This window comes from Mustela nivalis (assembly GCF_964662115.1).
Source record: "Mustela nivalis genome assembly, chromosome: 3".
NCBI classification, from domain to species: Eukaryota; Metazoa; Chordata; class Mammalia; order Carnivora; family Mustelidae; genus Mustela; species Mustela nivalis.
The window spans coordinates 83,074,512-83,095,708 of NC_139022.1; the positions used below are offsets into that span (position 1 = coordinate 83,074,512).

Below are 21,197 nucleotides of genomic sequence, written 5' to 3' on the forward strand. Positions count from 1 at the left end.
GAGCTCAACTTTCAAGTTTCAAAAATCTCAACATGCTATGTAACCAAAGAGTTCCCTCCAATTACCCCCTGAAATCTAATGGACTAATTTCTCTCAGGATTCAACTTTTAGCTCTTTATTTTAATAAAAACTTTTATATGAATGTTTCTTTCATTTTAGTCATAAGCTTTTAAAATGTCTAACCTCTAAAATCCTGAAGTACCTGAACTTTGCCACCACCTCTTAAATTACTTCCAGCTTTACTGAGCTATGACTGACAAGTAACATTTATATATATAAAGTGGTAAAAAGATTAATCCCATTAAAATAATATTTTAATGTCTCAAACTACATTATTTAATAGTGTTTTTAAATCTTAGAAAGCAGGCTCATTTCAGAGAAAATGGTACAATTACCTATAAGCATGTATCTAGTATCTCAACACGCACCTACATGAAAGCACACGGCATCTTATATATAAAACCTAAAATCATGATTGCGTAAGTTACTAAAAACAAAATTTTTAAAACACTGAACTTATCTTTAAAAATGATAAATGAATACCACCAATGTGTTCCATTAGTGCCTAGCTTTCAAAGTATCAAATAATTTTATTTTTTTTTATTTTTTTTTAAAAGATTTTATTTATTTATTTGAAAGACAGAGATCACAAGTAGGCAGAGAGGCAGGCAGAGAGAGAGAGAGAGGGAAGCAGGCTTCCTGCGGAGCAGGGAGCCCGATGCGGGGCTCGATCCCAGGACCCTGAGATCATGACCCGAGCCAAAGGCAGCAGCCCAAACCACTGAGCCACCCAGGCGCCCCAAAGTATCAAATAATTTTAAACTATCCATTTAATGAAGCCTACACTTTTACTTAAGCAGAAAAGAAATTAAAAGAATGTGTTCTTATTGACAGATACTGAAATGACAGAGGACCCATGAAACACTGGCTTAAAACATTTTTTTTCTTTTTAAAAAGAGCTAGCTAGCCTTTTTAAGTTAACTGAGACATTTCCTTGTTTTGAAGTTCATGAAAAGGACAGTCTATTTTACATGACCACAGCCAAAACGGATAGAAGAAAGTGAGAAAATCCCCATGAGAATAACTAGTTGAAATGCAGACATGTATGAACTTGGGATCCCAGCTTTATTTAGAAGTAGCAAAGTCACCAAGGCCAAATACAACTGTATAAGGATTTTTTTTTAAAAATTATAAATAGTATCAAATGAGAATTCAAAACAACTAGAAACTCCACAGAGTGTCTGAAAGCTTAGAAAAGAGGATGATTACCAACACGCCAAATGAAACTGCAAAGATAATAAAACTCTCTAGGAAAAAAGGACAAAAGAATGATATTTAATTCTAAACACAGTAAAAGGGTAAGGATGAGCAGGTAGAGAACACAGGGTTTTTAGTGCAGTTGTACTCTGTATGACACCATAATGGTAGAGACACATGTCCTTACCCATTTGTCAAAACTCATATAGGATATACAAGAACAAGAATGAAAATGTAAACCACAGACTTTGGGTGACAATGATGCGTCAGTGCAGGTTCATCAATTCTAACAAATGTTACTCTCATGGGGATTCTGATAGTGAAGGAGGCTGGGCATATATGGGGGCAGTGAATATATATGCAAAACCTCTGCAGCTTGCCCTAAATTTTGCTATGAACCTAAAACTGCTCTAAAAATAGTCTATTTAAAAATAAAATTTAACTGTGAAACTTACTCATTGGAAGCAGCACATGGCTTTGATTTTGTTAACTCTTCACCTAATTAAAAAAACCAAAATATGAAAAAATTCATAATCTGAGATTTAAGTGTTAAGAGAAACACATAACTCTTTACTATGAACAATTAAAATATTGTGGACTTGATAGCAGTTTCTTAAATTATGGAGAAAAGGAAAAATAAGACTTTAACAAGTTTTCTAACATGCTAAGAATATCACCTGAGAATATCAAAATAATAGCTGAATTTCTGATGTGTCCTCATTTCTTCTAACATCTTTGGTAAGAAATTACTTAAATCAATGAAACTATCATAGTCATGAGAATTAAACTGCTGTTCAGACCAGAGAAAGACAAGCTAGAATGATGAAAGTTAGAACATATATTGAAATACATAAGTATTGCTCAAGAACTGATGAATAATAAAAGCATTTTTCAGGTTCTAAGAATATTATTATTATATTGACCAAAAATAGTTAATCTTAAAGGATACTGTATCTTGAAAAAATTTTATAGGAACCTAGAGCAACAGTCTTTATAAGATAGGCTGTTTTGTTTCCTTTTTGCATTGGTAATGTGAATCATTTCATTAGCAACTGTACACAGAGTAAAGAGAATCAGTAATGTGTAAAAGTCAGGTCGGTTTGTACGCAAACTTCCCTGCACCTTAATGTCTTAGATCACCAACCAATAGCTGTTGAATGAAAACACACCAACATGGATAAGTGCAGCAAACTATGAGGAATACCACACTGTACAGGATGCCCCTTCATACCACACGGTCCCACTGAGGTCACTTTGGCCCTCTGTCTGGCCCAAAGTACCTATTGCACTGTTCACCTCAATGTTTCTGCAATCCGCCCTTATGTAAGTAACTGCATAAAAGCAGCCCACCTTCATCCTGATTTTCCTGGTATCCCTATATCAAGCTACTTATCATTTCTTTTTTAAAATTAAAATCTTACTTTTCATTTGGTACTTATTATGCATTTAATAGGTCTTGTCTAGAATTTTTTTTTAATTTGATTTATTTAACAGAGAGCACATGCTCACGTGCACAAGAATGGGGAGCAGCAGAGGGAGAGGGAGAGGGATACACAGGCTTCCCAGTGAGCAGGGAGCCCAACCTGGGGCTCAATCACAGGACCCTGGAATCCCTGAGCCAAAGGCAGACGCTTAACCAACTGAGCCACCCAGATGCCCTTGCCTGATGCATTTTCATAGACACAAAATAACCAATTTAAATGTTAAACTCACTAGAAGAATTCCGATTCATCTGCACCTAAAACAGAAATTCAAACACTAAGCGTCATTAAACAAAGAATATGGTAATGAAATACTTGTTAAAAAAAATTTTTTTTTTATTTTTTAAAAAGTAGGTTTCATGCCCAACACAGTGTTTGAACTCAGGATGCTGAGATCAAGAGTTGCGTGCTCTAACAGACTGAGCCAGTCAGGCACCCTGACTTCATAAAATATTAATGGGGACCTAATTTTAAGTTGTTTTTAGTATATCTACTCAAAAATCACATTAAAAAAACTTTCAGTGTTTTATAGTAAAAGATAATACATGTACCTTTAACATTCAATAAAATGTTTTAAAATATCAAAATGCTGGTATCTACAGCAAGATACTATAATCTACTAATTTAAAAAATTTAAAACAAATACTTTAAAAATCAACATTCAAACATCAAAAGGTTTTCTTTTTAAGTCAGTAGGTAAAAATAAAAAATCTTGTACTTACTGGGCTGTGTCTCTAGTTGAACATAGAAAGAAAAAGAAAGACACAGTGTCCATTTTAGAATTTAACATATCTTATTTTCTTAGTTTCATAATTTGTCTATTCTTTGTCTATTTGTGATTCTTCTGAATCATACCTAAAATCTATACATCTTAAAACACCTGCAGAACATTGTTAGGGGACACGAGCTAGATAAGCAAACTGGCCAAGAAAATACACTTAAACTATCCTCTTTTCAAACCCAGTATTAATGATTAAAATTTTCTCATTATTTATTTTCTCAGTACAAAAGAGTATGTTCACCATCTTTTAAAAAATAGGAGAGAGAGAGAAGTACAAAGGACAAAATTTAAAACCATTAATGATTTCACTACCCAGAGCTAGGTGCTTAATGTTTTGGTATATATTCCCCTAGAATCGGGTTTTCTTTATTTACATTTATTTTTTAAATTAGTTAATGCTCTTACACAATAAAAAAATTTTATTGGTTTCATAACTTCATTTACATATATAATTAATATGATTAGATCTATATTGTAATAATTATATATAATAATCTGGGCACTAATCTTCATGTTAAAATAGCAATGATAGAATAAAACCTCACTTCAGAACTTTTTGGTAGAAAAAAAATTAAATGCTAAAAGTACATGACTGAGAGAAAAATACTTTTCCCCAAATACATACAGGCTATCTAAAATACATATTAAATAACAATATAAAATGGGGAGAACTTTTATTCTCCATTATCAAGGAAAACAGGTCTAATATCAGTTATGATGAACATGTACAGATAGACTAAATTGTCATTTTAGGACATGCTTTTTTCCCCATAGTTTCACACTCCTTAGAGTATGACATCAATGGAAATATTAGTCACTGTGATTATTTTTTTTCCTCCCTCATAAGCTTTTAAGTATGGCATATCAGAATCGAGGAATTAACCACAATCACTAAGAATTCTTATATTTGCCTTTTTTTATATAAAACATATGGGAAAACAACTAATGCAGTTACAAAAGCAGCAGACATATAATTTAATCTTTAAATCCTTCTTAATGGAATACCCATTTTCACATAAGGTTCATAAAATATGCATGAAAATCTTTAAAATTAAATGAGGAAAAGATTAATACTGCCAGTTCAAATTTCTGAAACATACAAACTGTTTATAAAATGGCAGAAATAGATTTTCTACATTTTTGTTTCCTTGTAAAACTTTCAAAGGGAAGCAAAACTAAGCCAAACTCAAGTTTATTTGCCAATATAAAAATTAAGAACTATATACCTCAATAAAAAGGAAGAAAAACTGTAAAGTATTTCCTTATCCAACATGCTTAACTATTGCTAAAATTAACCAGATGCAAGCAGATGAGTTAAAAAATAAATAAATAAAGGCTTCTATGTACAACGTACGAACTTGCTGATTTTCTTACTTACAGATATTGCTGGGGAGAGAGTGATATTTCCTATGGACACTTTTAATTCATCCAAGGAAGCCATTGTGTGATGCGAGTTATTTGGATGCATGGGTTTGATCTGTATCCGATACTTCTTTGGTTCTTCATCTTCAGAATCAGAATCACTAGATGAGTAGAAATGGTTCTCTTTGGTATGTGAATATCAGTTAAAGAATTTAGTTTTTAAACTATCTTAATGCATAACCAGTTTTTCACATGTTTATAAAAAGGAATATAAACTTTTAAGAGGTCAGATGGACTTTAAGAAAAATAGAACTACTAACTTTCATTAGTAAAAACACATCAAATGAAAAATATGGAGTCACATTTTATTATAGTTAAAAACTGAAGTCTTTATTAAACAACAGAATATTGTGTTATAACTGTCTACTTATAGACACAATCCATAGGAATATCCAGATGATGAAAGGATATCATTCTGATTTGCTTCTGGTTTTATACTATAGCCTTCTTCATCTACATCAGGAATGTTCTATGGGAAAAAGAAGAAAAAGACTTACTGTAATGATGGCTCCAACTACAGAAATATAAAAGATTAGCAAAACAGCTTTACCTTTTACAGCAGCTACATCATTTATCAACAACAGGTTCATAAAATTAGTGACAGTGGGAAAGTTCTATCTTTTTGGTTAAGTTAGCTTCAGCTCACACTCTGTACTTCACTTGTCTGAAAGAGAAAAGTACTACAAAATGAAAGGGCAGAAACAGTAAAAGGAAGAAAACGGGTGCTCGGGCAGGAACACTGGCAGTTCTGTAACCAAATTTTCACCCAATTCTTCAAAGTGAAGAAATAAAAGCACAAGACTGTATGTGCCTGGAAATAAGAGATGATGAAATCAGAGGATTGGCAGGTTAAATAAACAAATATTTATTTAAAAAATACAGAACAACAACAAAAAAAAACAAAGATGACTAGGAAAATTAAAACTACACTAAAGTATGGTCTGTCACCCAGGAGACAGGCAAAAATTCAGAAGCTCAAAAATACACTCTGTTGGCAAAGCTGTGGGAAAATGTACTCTTCTACTCTGCTGATATAAGTACAAAATAGAACAATCCCTACAGAGAGAAATTTACCATTATCTAACAAAAACAGATAGGTGTTTCTCTTCCACCCAGAAATTCAATTTCTAGAAATTTACCTTGAAGATACACCCCCAACAATTTAAACATACATATGCAACAAGTTTATTCACCAAAGATTATCTATAATTCAAAATTTCTGGAAAGCACCTAAATGTCCAAGCATATTTGAATAAACTATAGTACACAGAGAAAACAGAGTACTATTCAATTACTGAACTCATATGAAATGACTTCTAGGAAATACTGCTAACTAAAAAAAGCCTAGAAGTAAGAAAGATGGGAGAATTTAAAAACACAGATATCTGCTTATCTTTATGGGAGGAAAAAGCCACTGGAAGGAGAAATCAGAATACAATGAAGTTGTACTGTACCTCCAAGAATTAATGATGAAGTAGAATGGATAAAGGATGCTATGTTAAGAGAATATTCCTATTTTTAGGAAATACACATTAAAGTAGTTGGCTTAAAGGGCCATAATGTACAGAACTTACCCTGAAATGGATCAGAAAAAATCTTATACACGCCTACATAAACACATGCATGTAAGGAGAATGAAACTGTTACAGCAAAGGTAATAAAAAGCTAAGGGTATACAAGCGTTTTTATTTGGAAATAACTTCTTTTTTTTAAGATTTTATTTATTTGAAAGAGAGACAGCGCAAGTGGAGGACAGGCAGAGGGAGAGGGACAAGCAGACCTCGCCCAGCCCCGCTCAGTGGGGAGGCCCATGTGGGGCTGAATCCCAGGGCCCTGAGATTATAACCTGAGCTGAAGGCAGATGCTTAACCGACTGAGTCCCGGAAATAACCTAACTTACAAAAAAATACAAGAATAAAACAATTACAAAAAGTTAAAAAAAAAAAAAAAAAAAAAAAAAAAAGATCACCAAGAAATGCCAAGTGATCAGTGGAATTGGAAAGCCAATATTCTTCTACTGGTAAAGTTTGCTGTTCTTCCTCCATTCACCTGCTAAAGCTCAGCAAAAGGAACATGAAGGATAATCTCACAGGCACAGCATAAAATCATGGAGAACTAAAACAGAATTTACATGGTTACAGCTTCCAATCTGAATAAAAAATCTACTGTAGCCAGCAGTGAGTTTAGCTAACAGGCTGGATTAAAATCTAGAAATGAAAATCTAATAGTAAAGAGCAGATTCCATATACTAAAAAGATGACAAGTATATATTTACATCCCTAGAACTGGAGTACTTTGAGTTCTATATATTGCCTGATTATATGCAAATAATATTTAAAAATATTTAAAAAAATAAACTTTACCAAATGTGAATTCATTAAACATCAGAATTAAGGTTCCTTTTAAAAAATTTTTGATAGAGGTTTTTTGGGTTTTTTTTAAAGATTTTATTAACTTATTTGTCAGAGAGAGAGCAAGCGCACAAGCAGGCAGAGTGGCAGGCAGAGGTAGAGAAAGAAGCAGGTTCCCCGCCGAGCAAAGAGCCTGATGCAGGACTGGATCCCAGGACCCTGGAATCATGACCTGAGATGATGGCAGCAGCCACCCTGGCGCCCCAGAATTAAGGTTTTTATAAAATACCTGATTTTTATTCCCATTACCCTAGAACATACCAGATATTTAAGCCCCTAGAAATTCTAAGGATTTGCTGATACTACTTTTAAATTTGTTTACAGTGTATTATTTAGTACAATGCAATAATTTCAAATAATACTGAGCCATTTTCTATAGGGCTGAATAAGCTGCTTATGGATCAACCTCTTGAATATTATAACTGTAAACTCTGGTCAAAAAAAAACTACCTGAAGGTACTAGAGAGTGAACTAGAGGAACCATTTAGAAAGTCACACAAAATTATATGCTAAAAGACTATAAATAGATCATAATGGCGTTCTTAAAAAGGTTCAAATAACCCACAGGGAAAACCGGAAAAAGAAAACAAAATGAAAAGCAAAACAAAACAAAACCAGGAAACAAAAAATAATATGACATACTTGGCCCTGATAGGTCAATAATTACGTTAAGTAGAAATTGTCCAAATGTAACAAAAGACAGATTGAAAGACGAGATTAAAAACATGACCCAGGGCGCCTGGGTGGCTCAGTGGGTTAAGCCGCTGCCTTCGCTCAGGTCATGATCTCAGGGTCCTGGGATCGAGTCCCGCATCGGGCGCTCTGCTCAGCAGGGAGCCTGCTTCCTCCTCTCTCTCTCTCTGCCTGCCTCTCTGCCTACTTGTGATTTCTCTCTGTCAAATAAATAAATATAATCTTTAAAAAAAAAAAAAAAAAAAAAAAAAACATGACCCAACTAGATGCTATCTATATAGCATATAAGAAACTCACTTCATATATAACAACATAAATACGTTGAAAGGAAAATAATTTTAAAAATATACCATGTAAACATTTTTAAAAGGTTGGGGAGAGAGAGAATGACTGTCCTTCTGTTAAATAAAACAGACTTCAAAAAGAAAATTACCAGGGTCAAAGAAGGATACTGTATCCATACAAAAACCTATATATCTTCAAAGCAGCTTTTTCCTAATAGCCAAAAACTAGAAATAACTAAATGTCCTATAATAGGTAAGTGGTTGGGGCGCCTGGGTGGCTCAGTGGGTGAAGGCCTCTGCCTTCGGCTCAGGTAATGATCCCAGGTTCCTGGGATCGAGCCCCACATTGGGCTCTCTGCTCAGCGGGGAGCCTGCTTCCTCCTCTCTCTCTGCCTACCTCTAGGCCTACTTGTGATCTCTGTCAAATAAATAAGTAAAATCTTTAAAATATATATATATACTATAATAACAGTTATGTGAGGGGGTGCCTGGGTGGCTCAGTCAGTTAAGCACCTGGGTTTGCCTCAGGTCATGATTCCAGAGTGCTGGAACAGAGCCCTACATCATCTAGACTCCTCCCTCTCCCTCTGTTCCTCCCCCAGCTCTCTAATAAATAAATAAAATCTTTCAAAAAAAAAAGTTATCTGGATATGGTCTCTCAAAATATCTTATTTTACCGTACTCACCCTTCTTGTGATGATGTGATATAATAAAATACCTATATGATGAGATGACATGAGGTGAACCATGTAGTAGGCATTGTGATGTAGCGTTAGGCTACTAATGACCTTCTGATGATATATCAGAAGGAGGATCATCTGCTTCTGAACCATGACTGACCATGAGTTAACACCAACCATGGAAAGCGAAACCTCGGGGGGGGGGGGGATGACTACTGTGTGCATTTACCTTGGTCAATCACATACATATAGTTTGTGAATATAGCTGTAATGGTAAACCTCAAGCAGTAGGACTGGAGAGTCAAAAAAGAACATGCATTTCTTATTTGAGAAGACACTGCCAAACTACCTAGAAGACAGATTATATCAATTTACATTCCTACCAATATACCAAAACCTTTGCCAATATGATAGGTAAATATAGGAATTTCATTCTAATTTGCATCAGAATGAGACTACTATTCTGAACAACATTTCTTATGGTTATTTACCACTTCTATTTCTTTTTATGAAAAATAGCCTATTTTTTTACCTTTTCTTTTTCTTTAAAGATTCCATCCATTTATTTGACAGACAGAGATCACAAGTAGGCAGAGAGGCAGGCAGAGGCAGGGGAGCAGGAAGCAGGCTCCCTGCTAAGCAGAGAGCCCAATGTGGGGCTTGATCCCAGGACCCTGGGATCATGACCTAAGCCGAAGGCAGAGGCTTTAACCCACTGAGCCACCCAGGTACTCCGAAAAATAGCCCATTTTTATAATGTTCTTTTTCTACTGGAACATTGCTCACCTTTGATAATGATTTGTATAACTCTACAAAGTAAAGTAGCCCCTTATTACATGTCTTGCAAATATACTCTGCCAATTTATCTTCACTGAATCAAATTCTTCTATTTTTTGTAATTTTAGATGTTTTCTTTCTACACAAATTTATCAATAATTTCTTATATGGCATTAGCCTTATGCATCCTCTTTAAAAGTTCTTTTCTAATTCCTTTTCTAATTGTTCTGACTAGAAGCTCAAATTTGGTTAGTATTTTTTTTTTAAGATTTTATTTATTTATTTGTCAGAAAGAGAGGAGCGAGAGCAAGCACAGGCAGACAGAGTGGCAGGCAGAGGCAGAGGGAGAAACAGGCTCCCTGCCAAGCAAGGAGCCTGATGTGAGACACGATCCCAGGAGGCTGGGATCATGACCTGAGCCGAAGGCAGCTGTTTAACCAACTGAGCCACCCAGGCGTCCCCAAACTTGATTAATATTGATCATTATAGAATAGTATCAATGAGCTAAGAGGATTACAAATGTTATATTTAAGGGAGTATATATAAAACAAGAAGTACTATTTAATTCAATACTGCAATCATCAAATAAATGCTACACATAAATAATTCCAAAATGAAATGCATGATGAATACTGAAGGAAATGTCAAACACATTTGTTAACTTTTTCATTAATTAGTAAGCCAAGTGTATCCAAAGAGACAATTGGTAAATTAAATGTAATTCTAAAACAGTGGCTAATTTTAACCCTAGAGCTCACTAGAAATCTAATTCTCTACTTTCACTTTACATTTATTAACAAACCATAAATTTCTTCTTTTTTTTTTTCATTTAAAACAAAAGAAGTTTATTATCTTACAGTCCTAATTGTCAGAAGCCCAAAATAGTCTCATCAACTACCAAGGTGTCAGTAGGCCAGATTTTTATTTTTTTATTTATTTATTTTTCCCATAGAAACTTCAGGAAAGAATATGTTTTCTTGTCTTTTTCAGCTTCTAAAAGCCACCTTCATATCGTGGCCTATTTAAGTTACATAAAACACACTATTTCACAAAATATCTTTATCCTGATACACCATTATGCTGTAAAAGATCAAAATGACGTGGGGCCAAAAGAAACAGTAATTATATAAGCAAGAACAAGCAAAGGAGACAGACAGCTTGACTCTACTACACTTAGCAACATAACCAGTCTAATGAACAATTTGAAAAATGTGTCTGTCTATATATTAGACTATTTTGTAAATCTACTCTCACACTGTAACTTATTTGGAGCTCCATTTAATGTCTTCCTCAATTACATACAAAGAAATATATTTAAATAAAAAATATAAGCAAAAGTTCTACAAGCAAAAAGCACAGAAAAATACTGACCATGATTGTTGTATTTTTTAAAACTGGTAATCTATTAAAATTCAATTACTGAATAGATAAAAATAACATTTTAATGATGAGGAACATTACTAAGAGCATCACATTTTAAAATAAAGTATACAGATCTGAGATCTGGCATATTTCCCAAGAAAAGGCAACATGGTATAGTACCACTCAAATTTTAAAAGTAAAATGTACTTTACAAAGGTAGGTAGAACTACTTTCTATTTAATAGGAAAGCATCTAGTAATATACAGCCAAAAATGCACCTGTAAAATAATTTTAATAGTAAATGTATAGTATTTTTCTTGGAAAGACTTGTTAACAACCCAACCGAAATATACCGGTTATTTCCTAATGAAAATAGCTAATATAGATGGTTTATATCAAAGTAAAATCAACTTACAAGTGAATCTGCATCAGGGCATTCCCTATTAAAATAAACAAAATATTAGAAACAATCAACTATTAGAATTATCTATAATTCTAGTATATTGAATGTGTTTACCTTGTTATTTAAACATAGCTTTTATTTAAACTTTACAAATATATTTAGAAAAATCAAATCATGAGGATTAAAATATACCAAATGATTTTAAAGTTCAAAAGAAGGCAATCCAATATCCACAATACATGGCAAATAAAACTTACACAGCTTACAAGTATTTTAAAAACTTGGACTTCAAAAGCACTTCTCTTTCATAAATATACACATGAATCATATAAAGGAAGCTGCCAGTCCTACAAGGATTGCTACTGGCTTTTAAATAACTCTTTACAATATATTCTTGTTAAAAACTTCAGTTTTATTTGAAGTAATATCCATAACTAGCATATATAGAGAGAAGCCAAACCATTCTTCTCCAAATATATTAAAGAAGAAGTCAGAATTCCACTTAAAATATCTAAGTCTAAAATATAAAACTGGTATTTTATCTTTTAACTGATAAATATTAATTTGGATATAAGCTAGAAAAGAAGTGCTTTGAATGTAAAATTAAAACATAAAGTAGACCAACTTTATCAACCAAATAAAGACCTAAATCCATAAAGACATTGAGGCCATGAGGAATAAGGTTAGAAGGATTTCTATATACATATTGTTTAACAAATTCACTAACAAAAATTAGAATGAACATTTAAAAGGCATTTGGATTAGTTACATATTCAGTGGCCTGAGACAGTTAATGCATATATAGTATCAGAATCCACCACTTTAATAAGAGACTGAAAACACACATATTAGGTATACCTTGAGAGTCCAATGAACAGTAATAAAATGTACTAAATTAATATAGAGGATAAGCAGGTCATCTCTACCCAAAGACTAAAGCACAAACAAGAAAAAAATCTACAAATTGAAGAATTTTGTTAAAGAAAGACAGGATGGAACAGACTAAAATAATGAAAGAAAAAAAAAAAAAAAGATGACTACACTGCTCTTAATCCAAATGAAAGTACCAAAGAGGGTAAATGTAAGCCTCTTGTATCTTTATAGCCACTTAAATGTCACTCAAAATTCCAAGTTTTGAAAAAGAGCTTCCTTTTTATTGGTACATTCCTATGCATACTCTTAAGGATATGTTCCAGAAAAGGCACCATAAGAAAAAATTCAATCCCTCTACAGAATCAAATAATTTAAGATACTGGAGCAATTCTACTTCCTTCTTTTTTTAAAAAGATATACTTTAAATATAAAAGTGTCAAAATTTCAAACGGTTTATTCTCTGGCTTTCAGCCAGAGCTCACCAGTCTTTGTGTCAAAGCACTCATCTGTTTGCTTTCACAGTGGGCTGCAAAGAGACCTGCAGTTGAAGCCCCAGGAAGAGCAAGCCCTCAGCAAGCTCTGAGCAGGACCCGTCTTCCACAACTGCTGGCATTTCAAAGCCTTCAGGCTACTGGAAGAAGCATGTCAAGAGCCTCTGGCATTTCAAACAAAGCGGTTTCTAACAGTTTTCCTGCCTCCAAGTGTTGAAAGAAAGCAATCATGGTACAGTTGTTTAAGTACTGGTTTTTGGCTCTGGTCTTCTCAGTGTTTGTAAAAACCATTCCAATATCCGAGTGGCCTAATCATGGTACTGGGAAATTACTGATCATGAAAACTATTTTAAAAACATAGAATATGCAAAAATATTCCACGCTGCCTGAATGGACAGCTGTGAAAACCATACATTATAAAAAATATTTGATATTCAGGCCTTTATTTTTTATAATACACCCACAGACAAACTGGCTACATTTATAATTTCACTTACAAATCAACTGTTTAGATTTCCATAAGTATTTCAAATGTTATAAAAAGATTAGATTCCATCTCTTTAACAAAATACCCCCTTCATAAATTCTGAAAAGACATTTGTAGATGAGATGGTAACTACAAATAAAAATTACTCTGCAATTGGTCTTAACTTGTTAACCAAGTAAAACTTGGGAGAAAGGAAGAAACAGACTTAGACGCATTGAGAAATTCAAAAAGAATCTAACTAGGCAGAAGGTAAGAACACCCAAAGCACAAACTGTTCTCTTATACTGAAAATATGAGTGCCTATGACAGCTCTGCTAATTATGCTAGAGAAGTAGGGATTTTAGACAAATTTTCACCCAGTGTCACATGGTCAACAAATCATTTAAGATTTGATTAGCATCTTGTCAATATATATAAGGTTGAGTAATTACAGTAAGATAGATTCCAGTTTGTCTCTTGCAAATCATAGTTCTTAGAGATTCTCAACCCCAGGTGTATGTTAGCAATCACACAGATTGCTTAAAACCAAACCAAACAAAAATTATGCTTGGCCTCATGCCTGAGAATCTGGTTTAATTGGTCTGAGGTGGGGCCTGGCATAAATACATCTATTTTAATTTTCCACGTAGTTCTAACTCACAGCCAAGGTAGAAAACTTCACTTACTCAATACTAGTTGAATTTACTATATGCAAACTATATATTCTGTGTATATTAACTTAATTTAAAAAATACATAAATCATATTTATAGTCCATCCCCCATCTAAAATTGATGACCTAGTATAAATGTTTAAAACATGTTAGTGCCTTTGCTCTCCCCTGTTTTCTATTTATGTGTACACATATGCCTATATGTTTAGAGTTGTCTAGAAAGGATTTTCATTAAATTGTTGACCATGGCTTTTTTTCTTTGGCATTAAGATATAGAAGAATTTTTAGTTTCCTCTGCACTTCTATTTTTTAAATATGCATGTATGTTTTATAAAAAGGGTACCTTTAAAGTTTCAGTATCAAGACACTAGAGCTTTCATCTTAAAATTTTAAAATAAGAGAATACTTTTATCTAAAGCCAGAGGAGGTAGTACATTTATTTAGAAAAGTGTATTTTTTAAACCTTAGACATACATACTTTGAGTTATTTCTGATGGAATTTTTTTCTTCTCAAATTCAAAACAACAGTCTTATTCTTAATAACAGAGGATTTTGACAATATGTAATATACTTACACAGACTCTGCATCCTTTTCCTTTTTAATTATCCCTGGTAAACCAAAAGTCTTTCTTTTCCTTGGTTTTACACCTTAAAATAAATATATACTGTTACAGAAACATAATTGTTGCTGATAAATATATTAAATTTATGAATATCTTTTATATCTTGACACATGATTTGCTTCCATCAATGCTAAATTTGGATAAAGAAATAAAAGTATCAAGTGCTCAACCCTAACATTTAAATCAGAGTCACAATCTGTTTAGTCTTTTCTTAACTTAATATGGCCTGCTATGCACCAAAAGGTTATAAAACATTCACTTGATCAACATGACCTGAGCCAAAGGCAGCGGCTTACCCCACTGAGCCACCCAGGTGCCCTAAATGTGTTGTTTAAAAAAAAAAAAAAGTTTCTCTCTCTCCCGGAAACAGATCCATTAACAGAAAACATACGGCATTCTTTTGCCCATATATAATCTTTAATATAAACACTGCTGTAAGTTGATTCTACCATAAATGAGAAACAAAGATCATCTTTGTTTTGCCTAATTCTTCCTCCTCTTCTTGCATGACAAATTTATTTTTTAGAGATTAGTCGTGCTATTGATTGTTGATGGAATTCAGCATTTAAAGCTTAGCTGTTTACTCTGACAGGCAGAGCATACCTAAGATAACTCCTTACCGTATAGATGAGGAAACCCAGGGTAGTTTTTTGTCTTTTTAACTCAATGTTATACAGCTACTAAATACTATAGTGAGGATTATAATTCAGATGTTTTAGAACATCTAAAATTTCACGCAAAATTAATTCCCTAAATCATACATTTGTATAGCATGTTATATTTTAAAATTAAAAAATACATTTTTATTCTTACAGAGTAATATTTACTATCTACACTTTTTTTTTTTTTTTTTTAAGATTAGTTACTTATTTGAGAGACCGAGTACAAGCCAGGGGAGGGAGAAGGGAATCTCAAGCTGAGCACGGAGCCTGAAGCAGGGTTTCATCTCACAACCCTCAGATCATGATCTGAGGTGCCACCCAGGTGCCCCAACTACCCACATTTTACAACCAAGAAAGCTGAAGTACAGAGAACTTAAATAACTGTTTACAGGAACTATAAGAAGTTAGGAACTGTAAGAAGTCTAGACACCAAGGCGTGTGGGTGTCTCAGTTGGTTAAGTGTCCCACTCTTGATTTCAGCTCAGGTCATGATCTTAGGGTTATGAGATCTTGCCCAGCACTGGGCTCCACACGGGCTGTGGAGCCTGCTTAAGATTCTCTCACCCGGGGGCCTGAGTGGCTCCGTGGGTTAAAGTCTCTGCCTTCAGCTTAGGTCATGATCCCAGGGACCTAGGATGGAGCCCCACATCAGGTTCTCTGCTCAGCGGGGAGCCTGTGTCCTCCTCTCTCTCTTCCTGCCTCTCTGCCTACTTGTGATGTCTGTCAGATAAATAAAATCTTAAAAAAAAAAAAAAAAAGTTTCTCTCTCTCCCAGAAACAGAGTGTATCGTTCTAAGTGAATTCAGTCAGTCAGAGAAAGATGAATACCGTATGATTTCACTCTTATGTGGAATTTAAGAAACAAAACAGATGAACATAGGGGAAAGGAAGGAAAAATAAGATAAAGACAGAAAGGGAAGCAAACCATAAGAGACTCTTTTTTAAAGATTTTATTTATTTGAGAGAATGAGAGAGAAAAAGAGAGCATAAGCAGGGGGAGAGGGGGAAGCAGACTCCCCACTGAGCAGGGATCCCCAAGTGGGGTTCAATCCCAGGACCCCAGGATCATGACCTGAGCTCAAGACAGATGCTTAACTGACTGAGCCACCCAGGCACTGGAGGAGAGGGAGTGGTGGGATAGGGTAACCGGGGGATAGACATTAAGGAAGGCACTTGATGTAATGCACACTGGGTGTTATATGCAACTGATGAAATCACTAAATTCTACTCCTGAAACTAATATTACACTATATGAGAACTTGAATTTAAATAAAATCTTGAAAGGAAAAAAAAAATTCTCTCTCTCTCTCTTTCTCCCCCTCTAACCCTCCCTGCCTCAGCCCCTCTCTTAAAGAAAAAAAAGTCTAGGGACCAGAGCCTCTGATTTCTCCAATGAGAACCTTATACACAACAGCAAACCTTTTCTCCAAATTCTTAAATAAATGTTGGAAGGAAAAAAATAGAAGATTGTTTTCAAACTACTTCCAGGAGCTCACAAAGTGACATACATAAATTTGACAAAAATAGCAGGCATCTCTTAGGTTTCATACTATGAAAATCATCTATTTAAACAGGAAGCCTTCCTGGTTGGATCAGAGGAGTGTGGGACTCTTGATCTTGGGGTTGTAAACTCAAGCCCTACATTGTGTGTATAAGATCTTTAAACAAACAAAGCAAGCAAACAAACAGGAAGGGTTGTGAACCCCTTCTCCAAGTCACATCATCACTCATTTTAAATAATAGTAATAATAACATTAATATATAACCTCATTAATTACTGAAATGTTTCTCACTTTAGAGTAAGTCTTACATGTTATTGTGCAGTAATCATTTTCATATTTATGACATGAAAATGTTTAAAATGGATATCAATAAAGAAAACAATCTCAATGATATTTGAAAATAAATACATGTGGGCACCTGGGTGGCTCAGTGGGTTAAGCCACTGCCTTCGGCTCAGGTCGTGATCTCAGGGTCCTGGGATCGAGTCCCCCATCGGGCTCTCTGCTCAGCAGGGAGCCTGCTTCCTCCTCTCTCTCTCTGCCTGCCTCTCTGCCTACGTGTAATCTCTCTCTGTCAAATAAATAAATAAATCTTAAAAAAAAAAAAAGAAAATAAATACATGCTATATTTCATCTTTTAAGATATATATGCTAACACACTCACTATTCCTTTGGGCAAACCTACTGCTTATTAAGTGAAGAACAGTATCTATAGGTCTTCAAACCACATTCAGATTTTCTGTATCACTCACACCACCGACAGGCTAACACCAATGGATAATAGCCACTCTTTATTTATTCAATAACAGAAGATATTAGATAGTTAACACTATTACAAGTAGCCAACTTACCTTCAACTGCACTAGCAGGGTCACATTCTTCAAATTCAATAAGGCCTAAACAAACAAACAAAAAACAGATGAACAATTGCAAGTTTAAAAAAAAAAAAAAAAAGCAAGCTGATAGAAAACATTCAGATCAGATCCCATCACAGCTTTTTAACTGACCTGACATGAGCTCTAGTGTTATCTGATAGTGTTAATTATAATATAAATAATAATTTTAAAATTCAAATAATCCTAAAAATGACAAAAAGGGAAATGAGCCTATTATTATGACCATAACTTAGTGAAAATCTTTTACATAAGATACCGTGGAACTGAAGACACAAACCTAATCTGTAGTTCCTGCTTTCAAGGAGCTTGCAGGATACTTGAGAGAAAACAAGCATAATAAAAGGCAGCTGCTGGGGCGCCTGGGTGGCTCAGTGGGTTAAGCCGCTGCCTTCGGCTCAGGTCATGATCTCAGGGTCCTGGGATCGAGTCCCACATCGGGCTCTCTGCTCAGCAGGGAGCCTGCTTCCTCCTCTCTCTCTGCCTGCCTCTCTGCCTACTTGTGATCTCTGTCTGTCAAATAAATAAATAAAATCTTTAAAAAAAAAAATAAAAAAAAAAAAAAATAAAAGGCAGCTGCTGAATCCTTGGTTGTATTCATGGGAATGACAGGGGGAACAACATAGTAAATACTACTAGAATCTAAAGCTTGGGAATTTGTTTGTCTAGTAGACTACTGTGCTGTGAAGTGGCAAATATAGGTCTTTAACAAATATCTGCTGAACAAATAAGTGCACCAATTACACAGCAGCTAAATGGTGAGGCTCTAACTATAAAGTCCATCAAGGAATGTGCACTTGTAGTCTGCAGGTAATGGGAAGAGTTTTCATGTGAGGTGATCCATACATGACCCTACAAAGTGGCTTACAAGAAAATTAATGTAGCACTGGTATGAGGGATAGACAACAGAGGGGAAGAAGATGATAAAATAGAAATCAGCTAAAAAACAAAAGAGCCCTAAAATAACAGATCTGCTGAGATAAGCCTTAAGTCCCATGGGATGGTATATTTCATTTACATGTAATACTGAATTATTCAGGTAGTAAGAAAGTTAGCAAAAAGCATGAATCACTATTCTACTGAAACACCCCCAAAGCTAAGTATCAGACTAAAAAATTATCTTCTGTTAAACTGTTAAACTATCATTCTGTTAAACTGTTTTTTTAATACTTAAATTTATGCAAGTCCAGTATTTTTCTGAAATAACTTATTGGCAGTAATAGGTTCAATATATTATTTCAAAAAATTTAAAAACAGAGCTTGAAAAGTGGAAAATGTAAGATTTTGTTATTGGTTCTTCTGAGATGTTAAGCTTTACTGTACCTATATTTAAGTTCATAATCAGAGTTCTCAATGATGATTCCATTGCAAAATAAAGCCACTGATTAACAAGAAAAATTTCTCTACCAGTAGAACACCTAAAAATACTGGCTAAAATGTCCTTTTTCTTGACCAAATCTCAGATCTACTTCTTCAGTTCTGGTTTCTAGTCAAACAGAATACATTAACATTTAGGGATAAGCAAAATAACTTTATTTAAAAAAACTCATAAAAGAGAGTTGATAAACAAGGTCCTAATCAATTAACTAGCAATACCTTTCTTACTACAGTATTCTTATGATATATATCATGTGACTAAAAAAAGAAACAATACATTCACTACTTTCATCCAAAAAACCTTGGAACCAGAACATGGCCTAATTAAAAATTTAAAGACTTCAAGTCCACTCTGCAAATCTGGAAGCTAAGATTCATTAAATGAGCTTGTTGTTAAAATCCATTAGAGGCTTAAGTTAACAGTTTACAAAGAGATGAAACTGAAAGATCAATAAAGGCAAAGAACTGCAGTATGTCCATCTAATAATTAGCAACTAGGTGATGTAAAAATTATAAAGAATGAAAAATCTCTTCCTAAATTACCAACAGTTTATTATTTATTATTAGCTTTATCACTTACTAATAAACCTTAAGAGACTGTGACCACCTATCAAATAATCTGGGAGCTCCTACAACTACACATCGCATAATCTATGACCAATAATTATTTACAGAATCTTGAATACTCAAGCCATGGGCTTATTCTAGAGAGGAAAAACAAAACAAAACACCAATGCCAAACAAACTGCATTATTTACAAATATTTTAAAACAGAACATCTAGAAAGACTTTTATATCATTTTAGCAAATATGATATACATTCTTTTATGATTTTTGGATGTTTTCATATATATGAAAATAGCAAAGGCATCCCTTAACGCTACCAAAATTTCCTCAAACAAAATTCTGTTTTTTTCCTCACATAACCTTTTGCCTATACCAGATATATGTCGACTGCTTTTCCTTTATCTTTTCTAAACATCCTCTTAAAATCCATTTGGAATAGGGAAATGCCCAATAAAAATAAACTATTCAAAATGACAAACACTTGTGAAATATAAGATGCCACATCCTTTCGAACTGTAAAATACATACAAAAGTTTTAAAATGAGTACCTTCAGCACACAAGTTTTTCTATTAAAGACAAATATGAAGGTTTCTGGTATAATATAACTAAAAATACCTTTAAAAAATTAACTCATGCATGAAAAAGATTTTATCAAATGGCATATGCTCCACATGCTGCTTCACATGGCAAAGCTTTGCGTGCCTGGCTCTGTGCCAGCTGACAGCTCAGCTGGATAGCAATGCACATTCTGACCCCCCCTGTAGCATGTCACTTCTGAAATGTTTCACAAGTAGAAAGTTTATTCAGCATCTCCCTCAAATGCAGTCCACTGCCCATCATTCTGCTATTTAATCATAAGACAAGTTACTTTTTTTGACAGTCCCAAAGCCAGAGTGAGACCCAGAAAGAATAGTTTGCTACAACTGGAATTTCAACTGTTTTAGGCTCAATTAATTCTGTTGTCAAAATAAATAACTGCTCTTAGTGCTTTGATTTTATGCTGGGCCACAAGGGCAATTTAATTTGTATAAAAGCAAGTAAGACCACGTTGGCTCTGTCTCCTGATGCTCTTTTACACATTATATAAAAATGCCATCATGAGTTCAATTAAAGGCAGACCTCCACAAGGTCAACAATAAAGTAAAACAATTCTTACAGAGGATTTTTCTTTAATCATCAGGTAGGAATAAATTATTGCTACAAAGAAAAAAAAGAGAAAGTCAACAACCTAAAGAATTCATCCAATTCTAATATGGATCAGAACTTTTAAGAAATGTTACAGTAGGAAAGACAATTTAATAGCAATCTTTAATCAACAGAAACATTTTGTGGATGAGGTACAGTATTTTAAAAAGTAAAATACTTACTAGTTCCCACTGTTTTGAAACTATTTCTAAATCTCAGACTACCAACAGGGCAAATCTGCAATTCTATCTAGTTAATAACTGGCCTGAAAACTGAAACAGTAAGTCTGGGCTACACAAATCAACCATATTTCTGCATATGCCCAACTCAAACC

The 21,197-nt window shown here is 34.0% G+C and overlaps 1 protein-coding gene across 4 annotated transcripts in view; it reads right to left on the reverse strand.

Annotated features, from left to right (window-relative positions):
* FCHO2 (FCH and mu domain containing endocytic adaptor 2) overlaps window positions 1-21,197 on the reverse strand; it is a 117,240-nt gene that overhangs the window by 35,270 nt on the left and 60,773 nt on the right. For 2 of the 4 annotated variants that reach the window (XM_082722917.1, XM_082722919.1), the window contains 8 exons: window positions 17,692-17,736; window positions 14,629-14,701; window positions 11,564-11,588; window positions 5,350-5,410; window positions 4,898-5,070; window positions 3,461-3,472; window positions 2,971-2,995; window positions 1,713-1,755 (listed from right to left, as the gene is read on the reverse strand). In XM_082722917.1, coding sequence (XP_082579043.1) covers window positions 1,713-1,755; window positions 2,971-2,995; window positions 3,461-3,472; window positions 4,898-5,070; window positions 5,350-5,410; window positions 11,564-11,588; window positions 14,629-14,701; window positions 17,692-17,736 — 457 coding nt within the window. Of the gene's footprint in view, window positions 1-1,712; window positions 1,756-2,970; window positions 2,996-3,460; window positions 3,473-4,897; window positions 5,074-5,349; window positions 5,411-11,563; window positions 11,589-14,628; window positions 14,702-17,691; window positions 17,737-21,197 lie in introns of all 4 variants that reach the window. The other 2 variants (XM_082722918.1, XM_082722920.1) reach the window with 2 other exon arrangements.